Here is a 13,518-nt window from a genome sequence, read left to right as displayed (position 1 = left end):
GTGAATCTATAAACACTTATTTTTAGGGCAAAATAGGCAGTCTAGATAATTTAGAACTTAAAATCCAATTTTTTTTCATAATCATAATGTTCAAGCTGAGATGATTAATTTAAAGGTTTTTCAACACTTGAATTGTAAATTTTTAGGAGTTATGAGATGATGCTTTACTTATTTTGAGCCCTATCAAAACTACTTTCCTTTAATTATTATATATTAAATATTATTTAGATATCAACACTATTCAGGTTAGGTCCAGGTACAGGTTACATCGACACAGACCCAAGCCTAGATACGAATAGTATTCAGGTCTAAGATTTGGATTCGGACCCTACCTGTCGTGTCCAATTTTTAGACCCATACCCAGACTTGGGTTGGGTCTACCATTAGGTCCGGGTTGTGTTCAGTTCCATTGCCTCCCCTACCTACTTCATAAAATTTCTCATCATTTAATAAAGAAAAAAGTTTATATAAAGTGTCAACCTTATACTGTATGGGTAAGGTGCACCTAAAAAACCCACTAGAAAAGGTTGTTCCTATGCTGGAAAACCTTCAAATTCTCAACCTTGAGATTCATAGACATGAAGAAAAAGGATTTCTAGTCCTTAAAACAGTTCATCTTCTAACACATTATCTGGACTGTCAATTTTCAAGATTTTCAAGTGTTTATAGATTTGTTTGATTGTCACTATTTCTAAAACTTTAAATTTTAAAATTGGGGGCAACAATATATTTTCATATCATGGTTAGGCATTGAGGCACCGAAACTTCATTTTTTATTGAGGTGCACCTTACTTCGATAGTATAAAGTTGACTCCTTATAAAAACCTCACCCTTATTTTGATTCCATAAAACCTAGGCCTTATAAAAACTTTATCCCTTTTTTAAAAGATGAGCCCTCATATCAAAGTGGGGTCAGGTTACATGATGCAAGTGACCCAACCTTAAAAGATGCAATGACAATACGGAACTTGTATATATAGTTGGGTTATGTTCAATATTGGCAACGCATCGTTTCTATAAGAGTGAGGTTTTATGGAAACAAAATAAAGCCTCACCTCAAATCTTTCTCCGGAAAGTACTTTCGGCAATAGAAATTTTCATGTTGGCTTTAAAATCAATTTCCAACACTGACAATAAAATTTGAAACTAAAAAAATGATACAGATCTTGTGGAACTGTAAACACTTATTTGTACGTGGACGGGGTGGCAACACTTGCCATCCCACTATAAGTGCATCACATTCAAGGATTCCATTCTCCAGTTGGCATCTATATAAACTATACTAACTCTAAGTAATTGGAAAAAGGCTATGACGATGACGACGATACACTATTTTTAGAGCTTGAAATACTAAATTTTTTTTCAGAGCCATAATGTTCAAAGTTGAGATGATCGATATAAAATTTTTCTAATGCTTGAATTACAATTTTTGAAGAGTTATGAGGTGAGTATTTACTTCTTTTAATAGGACAAAAGCCCTATCAAACTATTTTCCTTTATGTAATGATGGATAATTTTGCAAAAAAAAAAAAAAATGTTTTGTGCGATATTCTTTTTTATAGAAGTTGTCATATTTTGTCATTACATATTAATGTAGTTTTAGTTTGGTCTAAAGTGAAGTACCTTTTGTGTGTAGACCCTATCATGCGTTCATTTTTTTCAAACGAGAATTCATCTGAAGGTTCCATTCATCTCTCTTTGTTCCTCTCTTCATGATGCCAAGAGATAGAATGCTTCAATTTCTATGAAATCTATTATGGTATAAGAGCTATTGTAGAGTGGGCAAAGATGGTTATCTAATTTTATTCATTACTGCTACCGAAAATCCTCAATCTTGAAGAACAACCACTAAAGAGGGCAAAATCACATTCTTTTTCATATCTAAGTTTGAGCAGTAATGTTAAAGTGCTAATCCTCTGCATATTTGTAATTCTCTTTGTAAGTCAGTTCCACTTGATGGTCTTAACTTACCAGTATTTAGCCTACAACACATTTCTTCTCTTGCAGCCACGACTAATTCTTTACTTAAATCATCCTCTTATTCACAGACATCTAATCTCTAATGCTCTGTATTGCTATAAATATGGAGATTGTAGCTTTAGAGGTGAATCACAATTGGGATTTGGTTAGAGACACGAACATGCAATTGATAGCCAATGACTTTAGAAGGCTAAACCATAGGTTGAAGCTTGACTGTCACATGGCCCAATTTGTTGCTCAACGATGCGCAGAAGAGCATTAAATTGATTAGGAAAAACTTTTGTTTCTCTTGCCTATACGGCTATCATTTGAACTCTCTTGCATTGGCATCAATTCATCAAGTCTGTTTGAAAGATGGATGTTAAGACTGCCGTCCACAATAGAGACCACTGAGAAGAAATTTACATACGCCAACCACATGGGTTTGGCACTCAAGATCCATTTTTGGTATGTCAACTTCGTAAGGCACTTTGTGCTCCTAAATAGGCTCCATGTCCACGGTCTTGAGTAATTTCAGCTTACCACTCTTGCAACTAAGGTAAGCATGGGTACTATATATTTGTTCAGACCACTAGTTGTGGCATTCACATATTGTTATTATGGAAAAAGTTTACATAGAGCGAGCTTCTAAACAATCAAATTAGAGCCCACCTAAAAACCTTCACTAGAAGAGGTTGTTTTGATGTTCAAATATCTTCAACTTGATCATCTCGACATCAAGATGCATGGACATGAGAAAAAAATAGTTTTCAAAGTCTAGAAATAGTGCATCTTGTAAGGCATTTTTGGATTGTCAATTTTTATGATTTTCAAGTTTTCATAGATCTGCACGATCTACACTATTTTTGAAGCTTTAAATTTTATAATTAATAATAAAAATATATTTTAAGGCCATCGCAAAGATTGTCAGTATAGAAACCACATTTCTCGACATTATTTGAAGGTGCGCTTTACTTTGATTGTTTAGAGCTTCGACTCTACACAAACCGCACCCTTATGCTAAATATTGATGATATTCTCACCTTTGGACACAACCACACCTCAATTAATGATGGCAAAAATTATGGAGTACAACCCAAATTTGAGCTTAATATGATGTCTCAATAAAATAAAATAAAATATATATACAAGGGAAATTTGGTTATTTTGTTGCCACATTTTATTTAAGGTATTGCATACTATGAGACGATTCTTTTTTAGTACAAGGAGGTCAAAATCATCCTTAGCCATCGGCTATTAAATCTGATAGCTAGGGGTGCATCACTTAGTTCTAGAACTTTTATTTTGATTTCTATGCCCAATCGATCATAAACCTTTAGCCACCCGATTTTACAACTAATAGTCATTAATAATTATGAACTCCTTATGCCAAAAATAAGCGGTAGTCTTGTATATTTTTCTATTTTTTAAAAAGGTACTTGAGAGATCAAATTTAACTCCTAATGTCAAATGAGATGATTTGACAGATGATTTTGTACGGTAGTTTGACCATTTAATTGATATTTTTCTTAAAATAATCCACTTATTAATTATATAAGTTTATTTTTTTTATAAAAATATTGTAGAATGAAGTAATTGGAATGGGACAAGTAGTGAAAGTTAAGATTAAAATTTAAGAAATCATACACCACAAGACCATTTACCTTTTGGTATATCGAGAAGTCACAATTCACGTTAGCAGTTGTTATGAAATCTGATAGCTTGAGTTGTTATAAAGTTCCAAAAATTGTTTTAGATATTTGAAATAAATAAGGGGTATACTTCCAACCACTCAATTTTCACATCAATTGGCCAAGAGTGATTGTGATCTCCTTGTACCAAAGATACAAATTTGTTGTATATTTTTAGAAAAAAGTCTATCTAATAAGTTATACCAAGGAATTCCTGCCAAAATAGGACTTCCAAACAAAATACCTAAATAGCTATGTTGAAGAAAATAAAGAATAATTTGAGCTTTAAAAATAAGATAAACAGGAAAATAAAAAAAATGAGCATCATAAAATCATTGGGATCATGTATTCCTGCCGAACATAATTTTTTTTAATAAATATCCGTTTTCTCTATAAAAATATAATCATTTTGGACGCTCGAAGAGTGCGCATGCAGCTTTCAATGGTCTCATATTGAACCTAGTTTTATTCAATGGCCCAAAAAGAGTTTCCCGATTTACAATTAATTTTTATTGAGAATGATATTTATTTGAATTTGAGGTAGAGACATATTTTTATATGGCATATAAAATAAAATAATAAGAAGGTATTTTGAAAAAAAGAAATTATCCTATAAGACTCTCCTCCATCCATGTGTGTAGGACCCCAAAGGATCACCATTAAATTTGACACGGATCTATAGAAAAGTCAAGTCCCACACCTATGCGATAATTTTTCTAGAGATCCATGCCAACTTTCATGATGATCCTTTGGGGTCCTACGCACATGGGTGGGGGAGGGTCCTATAGGATCATTAATCTTTGAAAAATTCAGCTGAAATACCCGTGAAACTATTTACAGATGTATTTTTGTCAACTCTTTTGCTAAAAATATTTTTTATTTATTTTATTTTTATTTATTTCTTCATATAAATACATATTTATAAATTAGAGAACTATTAATTTTAACTAAAACAAACATAAATATGAAACTCTTTAATAGGCGTTGGATGTGATCATGTTTAACCGGTGCCATTGAAAAGGGTTCCACTGCACCCTTCCCACAGCCCACAAGACATGGACGAGACTTCCCCATAAAATGTAACGGAATAAAATCGACACCAGAAAATGACTCGCATGATTATTGGGTCATAAGATGACTGAGAGTGGGTCCCACCACAAAATATCACTAATTCTTTATTCCAATATCCGGCCAGCATAGTTTACACCACAATGACTCTGATCATAATATTGTCCGGATCACATGGATCATAATATGCTCCTACAATGCAAATCATGCAAACTAAGAGCAATCCTTAATCCTAAAGGATAATAGTGTTTCAAAACTCAGATTGATAAGATAAATCACTCACCCACAGAATAAAATCAAAAGGTCCGACTTGTATAAGGTGTTTACGCCGCACCTCTAAATCTTGCTAAATGATAAATTCGATTGCCGAAAATCATCTTGGTTGTCTAAAAATCTATTTGACCATTAATTATGAAATTTAAAGTCTTAAAAATAGTGTAAATCAACTATCAAGCATATTTACAAACACTTACAATTTTTTAAATGGACGTTGTAGATAGCATACTGAAAATGTCATAGTTTTAAAACTTGAAATCCATTTTCTTTTTATGGACATTCATATCGAGATTGATATGATTAATTATAGGATTTTTCAACATCTTCGACATTACCTTATGATAGTTTAAGATCGACACCTTATATAAACTTTTTACAAAACCAAAATACGTTTTTATTTATTTATTTATTATTTATTTATTCATTTTTGTTTAAAGGGGGGAGTGAGCTAGGGCTCAAAAAAATATTATGTAAATTTTTTTTATAAAAAAAGAAAAAGAAAAAAGATTTAAGAGGAACTCATTTGGGACCCATATCATCATAAAACCAGTTTAATCTTTACTAATTACCCATCCAAATTGGGAATTGCTAGGTTTTAAAACATACATTGGATTCAATAGAATTTTTCATGAATAATTCAACAAGAGAGAGAGAAAGAGAGAGAGAGAGAGAGAGAGAGAGAGTTTTCTCATTCTTGAGCAAATTTCACCGCGAACACACGCACACGGACCATTTACTGATTTTCAAGCAAATTTCACACCAACCTTTGATCAGTGGAAATTCAACCATGCCAAACAAAACCAACATTTTCGTTTCCTGCACTTCACTCATTTACATAAAGAATGTTACCAAACAAATCAAATCTCTCTCTCTCATGCTGGTTGTGTCCCGTTTTTTGGAGCTGTAAGGGTGAGGAGGAGCTCATTCCAAGCATCCGGAACACCTGGAAGACACCAATGGCTGCAATCAGGCACAGACGGTGTGTCACTCCACTTTCCCAAATGAGCATCGCATCGCAAGGCAGACATGTACGTTATGTCAAGAAGTTTAACAGGTGCTTTCATGCCGTATACAACCTCTCTTACAATTGAGGCAAATGGGTTTTGATCGAGACCTTCGGTTCCTGACATCGGATAGCTTGTCAATCGGCAGGATCTCTCTGAAGCAACATCTCTGAAAATTCAGATGCAAAAGTCAGTTGTGATATCTGTTTCCATATTCCCAATAGATACGACAACAAGCCTAAGCAAAAAAAATGATAACAATGCCCTAGTGTTGAATAAATGATAAAATGCCACAAGCAAAAGAGAAAAAATTGAGCGCGTGTTGAAGTTGGACGCTAGGTAAATGAGGTTACATAATGCTCCAAGATAAGACTTTACCCTAGGGACTGAATGTCCGATATGCTCCCCAGGGAACGTATATTCTTTTAGCAGAGATAAAATGAATACTTGCATAAAGATAGAAGCAGAGAGACAAAGAAAATTTGAAATGCACTATAACTGATTATATTTCATCACTATATTTTACAAAGACAGACACGTATTAAAAGACAGCTCCAAAATTGGCCTATCAGACATAACACGTCTCTGCACAATTTCGAGAGGAGAAAAGATGGGAGATATTCTAAATAAAAGGGTAAGAAAAAGTGTCTATATTCCAAAGCACAATATACGAGAGTGCATGTCTTGGCAAGTTAATGCACACCTTGAACCTTAGCCATGGGTATTCAAGTTAACATGATTCTCACTGCATAACTTAGGACTCAAAAATACCTGAAATTAGCAACCATGAAATGAACTCAGAAGTAAGTGCATGCGTGAGTGCGCGTGGTGGTACGAGAGAGAGAGAGAGAGAGAGAGAGAGAGCACCTCCAGTGAGATGTTTCAAATGTCCGAAAAAAGACATGGGTTCGATTCATGTTGATGTTTTCTTTAGCCCATGAAGCCCATGTTGTTATGGCGGTTTGAAAGGCAGTGGTGATGGGCATGCCGAGCTTCAGAGTGTCACCCACCTGGAAATAGTTGCCCCTGTCTGAAAATCCGTTTCAGATTCACAAATTGCAATATGTTTCAGATTCTGGTTTATTTAGATCTGTAAGAAGCTAGCAAAGAGAAAAGAGTTCCCTATGTGATAAATAAAATGGCATTTTCCTTGTCCATGTCCTTTCATACACAAGACTTCCAAGCAAGAAATGTTAGTTTGACATAGGAAACTACAAAAAAAAAACAAATTCCTAACTTGGTGGAAAGCTCATAATCATGACATCTCTCTTTCTCCGTCTCTCTCGCCAGCGCTCACATACGAGCAAACACACACACACACACGTATACACACCACTCTCTTGGAACAGATTATTGATGCCCTCTCATTAGCCACTAGCTCATAAATTGAATTCCGTGTCTCAAAATGCTTCGCATTTCAAGTTTCTTATGCATTACTCAGTTTGAGGCATATTCTCAATTCTAAAGAGAAATTTCAATTTCAAACTCAGGATCAGTGAACGGTGCATGAAGGCACTTCTTGCAAAAATAGGCCAAGTGGTTCTTATAGGGACTCCAGAAATCTAAAGGTGGATATTTTTTCCTCAAAGGGTTGCCTCGTTATCCAAACTGACCAGCCTCAGGGGCCATCTGCCAATTGAGAACCCTAACCCCAGTCTTAAGAGTTCATTTTGGGCTCAATGTCTGACTGGGACGAGCTTGGAGTTAAATTAACAATGACTTCCATTTTATTTTGTTTTGCATCATCTCATTGATATAAATAACCATGATTTTAAGTCTTCTGCATCAGTTATTGAGAGGACTGACTTGGACCAAATTGGGGATAAAGCTGAGCACAGCATCAATTCTAGCCCAGGTTTAGTGGAAGTGATTTATCTTATTTTATTTGTTTTCTTATGATCTTTAAGTGTCTTGACTCGTGACTAGTACTAGTTATTGTGAAGACACACCTGACAAGGTTCTTTGAAGATGGAACATACACCTATTTGAAAATTTCTAAAACAGTTATTGCTTTTCAAATAAAACTTGTCGAACTTAAGTACTTCAGATTTATTTTGAAGTCACATATCAAAATCAATTTCTCACTTTAGTTTCTAAATGAGGCACATAGCAAAAACCGGATTTTGAAACCACCAAAGACCGGTTTGTAGACAACAGCTAAATTACATCAGAAAAAGAGGCAATGGGATCTTTAATGTGCATTGAGAAAGGAAGCAGCTTGCGTTTGCCCAATTGGCAAAATTCACGTCTTAGCAGAGATTGAATAGAACCGTAGGATACCAGATCTCCATGTTAACCTACTTTATTAACTAAATTATACGTCAGATCTCCAAATCACTTGGGTCAAACATAAATGAACAATCTATTGAGAGGATATTTTCCAGAATAAATAAACATGTGATCCTTTTGAGGCTTAACACAATGAGAAACTGAAGTTACTTCAAATTTAAAAAATCAAGCCCAACTCTTTGAAACTCAGATAAGAAACTTGATCAATGAAGAATGCCATGAACTGCAAAATATATGTGAACATTGGTTAGCATCATTTTTGGCAGATCTTTATGGTCCATGTTCAGGTGAAAACATCATGCCTTGGGCTTCTAAGTACAAATAGCTTGAAGGCTCTTCTTAGCAACAGAAGCATTTTCTTTTTTTTTAACTGTTTAGCAACAGAAACACTCAGCACTTGCATTGTACATAACCGGCTATAATCAACTGATCATTGCAAAACATTTGTTTTATCCAGGAAAGGGTTTTTTTTTTTTGACAAGGTTACATAGGAATGGAACTTGAGACATTGGGCTATGAAAACCTAGCCTCTACCGTCTTGACCCAATCCCGAAACCATGAAAAATGTGCAAGTTTGGGCCCATCAAAAATTCAAAGATCTCTTCTACAGTGTTTCAGATAGGAGGGATTTGGATTATACAGTAAATTTAGTGTTTTCTGAACGAAACAAATCGTTCCCAAAAAAAAAAATAGATATGTAAAGAAAAGAAAGGAACATGAAGGATACATGGGCACGCAGAATCAAAAGAAAGATAGGGATATAGAAAATGAGTCAGGTATATAACAGTAAAACCAAAAGGAAAATTGTATGGAACATTGAAGTATGGGATAGTTGAGTTTATGACAGTAAAGTGAAGAAAACAAAAAAAGAAAAGAAGAGAAAGTGAAGTGTGGATTAGTTGAGTGTATGACAGAGAACAAAAAATGGAAGTCAAGGGACTTACAAGTTACAATAGAGCTAATCTGTAGTACTGAAGTGAATCAAGTCATGCAGGAATTTGCTGCAATCAAGCTGAAAAAGGGGTCCAGTCCAAGATCTAATAATAGTAGCGATGTCGGAACCTATGATTGCTTATATTTTCAATGAACATGATGCATAGGATGGAATTCTTTGACCCTCTCTGGGCTCTCATCTGAACCTGATGGTTCTTCATAACAGGTTCCCAAAAACAACTAAGGAGCTATTTATTTTTCTGAAGATTTTTGGCTGAAATGCTTCACAAAAAAATGCCCAAATAATAAATTTTACACCCTAACCTAGCAATGGATCTAATAATAGTAGTGATGTCCGAACCTATGATTGCTTGTACTTTCAATGAACATGAGGCATAGAATGGAATTCTTTGACCCTCTCTGGGCTCTCATCCGAACCTGATTGTCCTTCGTAACAGGTTCCCAAAAACAATTATGGTGATATTTCTTTTTCTGAAGATTTTTGGCTGAAGTGCTTCAGAAAAAAATTCCCAAATAATAAATTCAACACCCCGAACCTAGCAATGGAAGAGGGTTTAAAAGGGGAAAATGCTCTTTTCTTTCAGCAAGTAGAATATTATGCGTCAAGCCTTCTTCCCTTGCAAGGTTAATAATAGAACAACAAAAACTATCGTACATGTATGCCAAGAATAAGAGACCATGCTATTTGTTTCTGGCAACTATGCAGCAGGAGCTCATTTCATCACAATACATTGGCATGACAACTTTGAGACGAATGAACTAATGTAGCTATGAACTAGGACATAATTCAGACTGTCTAATCTCACATAACTCCAGACTCAACACCTCAATAGGAAAAATTGAAAAATCACATAGTCGTATTGTGAAAAGATTACTCAAATAATCTTAACTTTACCCATTCCACTTCCATTCTACATATCTTCATTCAGAGTAAGGATTAAAAGCTAAACTAGTTATTATCTGAGTAAATAGCAAAGACATGATTTTTCTATCAACTTGACTCAAGTCAAATCGGCAACTCCTTACATTTCAAAACTTTTAGTGTACTATTAGGCACGCAAGCCACCAAAGATGAATTTAGCACCGCTACACCACAAATTTCTTCAAATTCAACTAGAGCTAATTTTATCAACATCTAAATAAGAAAGAACAGTGACACAAAAGTGGTCAAACTCAAATATTGATCACCTTGGCCAATTTCATCTTGCAAGATATCGTTCTTTGTTCCCCTGTTCTAAGTTTTCCCATTTTTTTTCCCAGTTTCTCTACCACTAAAATAATTTCACTAATAAAATACTTGCAACTAATAAAATACTTGCAAGGTAAGTTGAAATTTTGTTCGCTACATTAGAATAAGTGACCCTGCAAAAAATGATAAAATTAGGATGAGAGAGGAATACTTACACATCAAATGTCTTCATATGTGTCCACCACTGCCCTGAATTAAAAATCAAGAAATCAGATTGAATCCACCTCTTGCTAATAGAATCCAATCTGTCCAGCTTAACAGTCGATTTGACCCTTTTAGGAGCATTCTTTGGTGGGCTGCTCCTCTGTACAAGGAAAGGTGATCGAAAATATTCCAGGGTGATATTATGGGACCGAAACCTAACACCCAAAAACCTGATTTGCTTTGTAATTTTGTTCCCATTCACTTCATATACAGAGCGTTTGTCTTCTACACCAGTCATAAGCAGACAGATAAGAGACTCCCATTGTGTCCTGCCCATTGAATCACCAACAAAAACAATCCGTAATCCCCGAAGCCTTTGTAATACACTTTGTACATCAAACCTATACACACCAGGTGATCAAAGTATCAAGACGGAGTGGCCCGTACATAACATATGACAAAGAAAATTCTTCATTTTAAAACAACCAAATTCCAGCAAGAAAATGAAATGGAATACAACGACCATGAAGCCCATAAAATCAAACAAAGAATGGTTCATCTCAATACTGCATGTTGCGAAGGAAAACATAATACTTAGGCTTTTGAGATTGAGAGAGAAAAGGGGAAGGAAGGAAAATTATGTTTCATTGTTAGAAGTTTTACAGCATGAATTCTGGCATTTATAAGGGTGACATTAATTAATCTAAATTGGGTTTGCCTCATAGATTTACTAAAGAACCAATCTTCAAACCAGTATAATATGAAATTCAAAATCTGGATTGATCACTCCATTGACAAAATTAAGGAAATAGCAAAAGAACTATGAACCTAATTACCAAAATGCAACAAAATGGATGAAAGAAATAGAGGTAAACTGGGAATAAAGAGGAAATCTACTAAGTTACCTTGGGATATCACAGTTATGAGGCTGCCATCTTAATTTCATGTATTCGTTATCCGGCCGCCCATTTCTCTCACAATTGAAACCTCTCTCGACGAATGGGCAAAGAGAACTATTGTACAATGGGTAACTTTGATCAATAACCCAGCTTCCACTGAACACATTACAGCTTTTATTGCTTGCCCAATATCCAAAGATCCCATCAAAACTTTTCTGCCCAATGGTTGGAAACACATGAATATAATCTTGACCTAAAATTATATAAGTTGAAACAACAGAAAAAATCACCATCAATAGGTAGAAAGATCTCGAGACCCAGCTCTTTCTATGCACCGAAACCCGAGAATTGAAGCTTTTTCGACCGACATTACTCATAGGAGTCTTCTGTTCCGTTGCTACATGAGATCTCGGGCTAGTAACAGGGAGACCCATCATGAATTTCACGGAAAAAAAAAAAAAAATGCCCCTCCAATATCAAATAACAATACAAAACTCTCTGTAACTCAATTCCAATGGTTTTACAAGTCTTAATTCCATTTCTAAGACAATAATATCTATAACATCAAGATTGCTTCGACCCAATAAACAAATCATAAAATTGTTGCAATACAATGCCTAATAAACAAATAAATCATGGCAACATTCAATTGTCAGTAATCACCCATTCATCTATTATCTTTAAAATTTTTTCGTCCATATGGAGCTCTTACGAACACTGGTAAGGCAGCCTTAAAAAATACTTTGCAAACCAACACCCAATTTGCACAATTTCAGAATTAATTCTATTGATTCCTCTTCTCTAGATCTGCAGTTTATTCCTATATCTAATGTACGAGAGAGATTGAAAAGAACCTAGAAAGCAGGAGCAGGGATGAAAGCTCTAGAGCAAGAAATCAAGCATAATCCCATCATTAAGAACAAATACTAGGTCTATCTCTAGATCTGTACTGCATAGAACGAGTTAAAAGGAAGAGAAAACCATGGAACCTTGAAAAAGAGAAACAGGTCCAACAGAAAATCCTAGAGAGAGAAATTACAACCTAGAGTAAAAAAGCTGGGTATGTGTCCATGAAACAGACGTAAATTGGTTGCGAAAATTAGGTGCAACCATTGAATTGAGGAAATGGATTCGACGCTGTTTATTCTCTTTTGGGTTCAAAAACCCTAATTTGGGTTTTCAGAGGGAATTATTTCTCTCTGAGTTGGCAGCCATGAAACAAGAGGAAGGATTGAGAAATTCAATATTATTATTAGATTTTAGGGAGAAAGACACACCTGTGTTGAAATTACAGTACAACTTCAGTGTCAGACAACAAATCTATGTTTCGGTTGAATCATGAAAAACTAATTGGCTCCTATGGAATGCTCTCGTGGGATCATTGTCTACAATAACTCCTTCAAACAAAATAGTTACTTGTAAAAAACTTTATAGTGGAAATTTCATGCATCACTAGAGGTAATATTAATGACAGAAAATATTTGGATTTTGACTTTATAAACAACTAGATTTTCCCATTAGATAGTTCCTAAGAAATTTTGAGAAGTCACTCTTTTTTTTTTTTTTTTTATCTTTTTTTTAAAGTAAATTATCATTATCTTCATCCAAGCCTTATCCTAATAATTTAGAAAAATCTATGTTTTTTTTTTCTTTTCTCTCTTAAACCATTAATTGTTTGGGTGCCAGTTGCCTAAGGCCGAGACCCTAAACAATCAAAGTAAAAGGTACCTTGAAATAGTATTGAAATATATTATTTCAATATTGAAAATCTTTGTGATGGCCTGAAAATTTATTGTCATCTTTAATTATAAAATTAGGAGCTTTAAAAATAGTGTAGATCGGCCAGATCTATGAACACTTGATAATCTTGAAAATTGACGTTCCAAAAAATTCATTACAAAATGCACTATTTTCAAGTCTCGAAATCAATTTTTTCTCATGTTTATGCATCTTGAGGTCGAGATAATTGATTTGAGGATTTTTGG

General features: G+C 34.6%; 1 protein-coding gene across 21 annotated transcripts; it reads right to left on the bottom strand.

Moving 5' to 3' along the window:
- Positions 1 to 5,697: 5,697 nt before the first annotated feature.
- On the bottom strand, positions 5,698 to 12,894 carry TBL7 (TRICHOME BIREFRINGENCE-LIKE 7). Of its 21 annotated transcripts, none has more exons than XR_016043544.1 (6): positions 11,824 to 12,894; positions 11,540 to 11,748; positions 10,646 to 11,035; positions 6,866 to 7,028; positions 6,702 to 6,769; positions 5,698 to 6,167 (listed from the first exon to the last, which is right to left on the bottom strand). XR_016043544.1 is itself a non-coding variant. In XM_088850686.1 (6 exons), exons 2-6 carry the CDS (start codon positions 11,908 to 11,910, stop codon positions 5,867 to 5,869), a joined length of 1,146 nt encoding a protein of 381 aa, XP_088706812.1. In that variant the 5' UTR covers positions 11,911 to 11,947; positions 12,811 to 12,894; the 3' UTR covers positions 5,698 to 5,866. The 21 variants fall into 21 exon arrangements, 11 of the variants coding, with proteins under 11 accessions (XP_088706812.1, XP_011628571.2, XP_020531764.1 ...); XR_016043547.1 differs by having other exon boundaries at positions 11,540 to 11,947; positions 12,811 to 12,894; XR_016043542.1 differs by having other exon boundaries at positions 6,866 to 7,024; positions 11,540 to 11,947; positions 12,811 to 12,894.
- Between the last annotated feature and the right edge of the window lie 624 nt (positions 12,895 to 13,518).

Source organism: Amborella trichopoda, chromosome 11 (assembly GCF_054954075.1).
Source record: "Amborella trichopoda isolate Santa Cruz 75 chromosome 11, AtrichopodaSantaCruz75HAP2 v2.0, whole genome shotgun sequence".
Taxonomy (NCBI): Eukaryota; Viridiplantae; Streptophyta; class Magnoliopsida; order Amborellales; family Amborellaceae; genus Amborella; species Amborella trichopoda.
The sequence above is the reverse complement of the archived record's forward strand: the minus strand, read 5'-3'. Positions and strand labels throughout refer to the sequence as shown.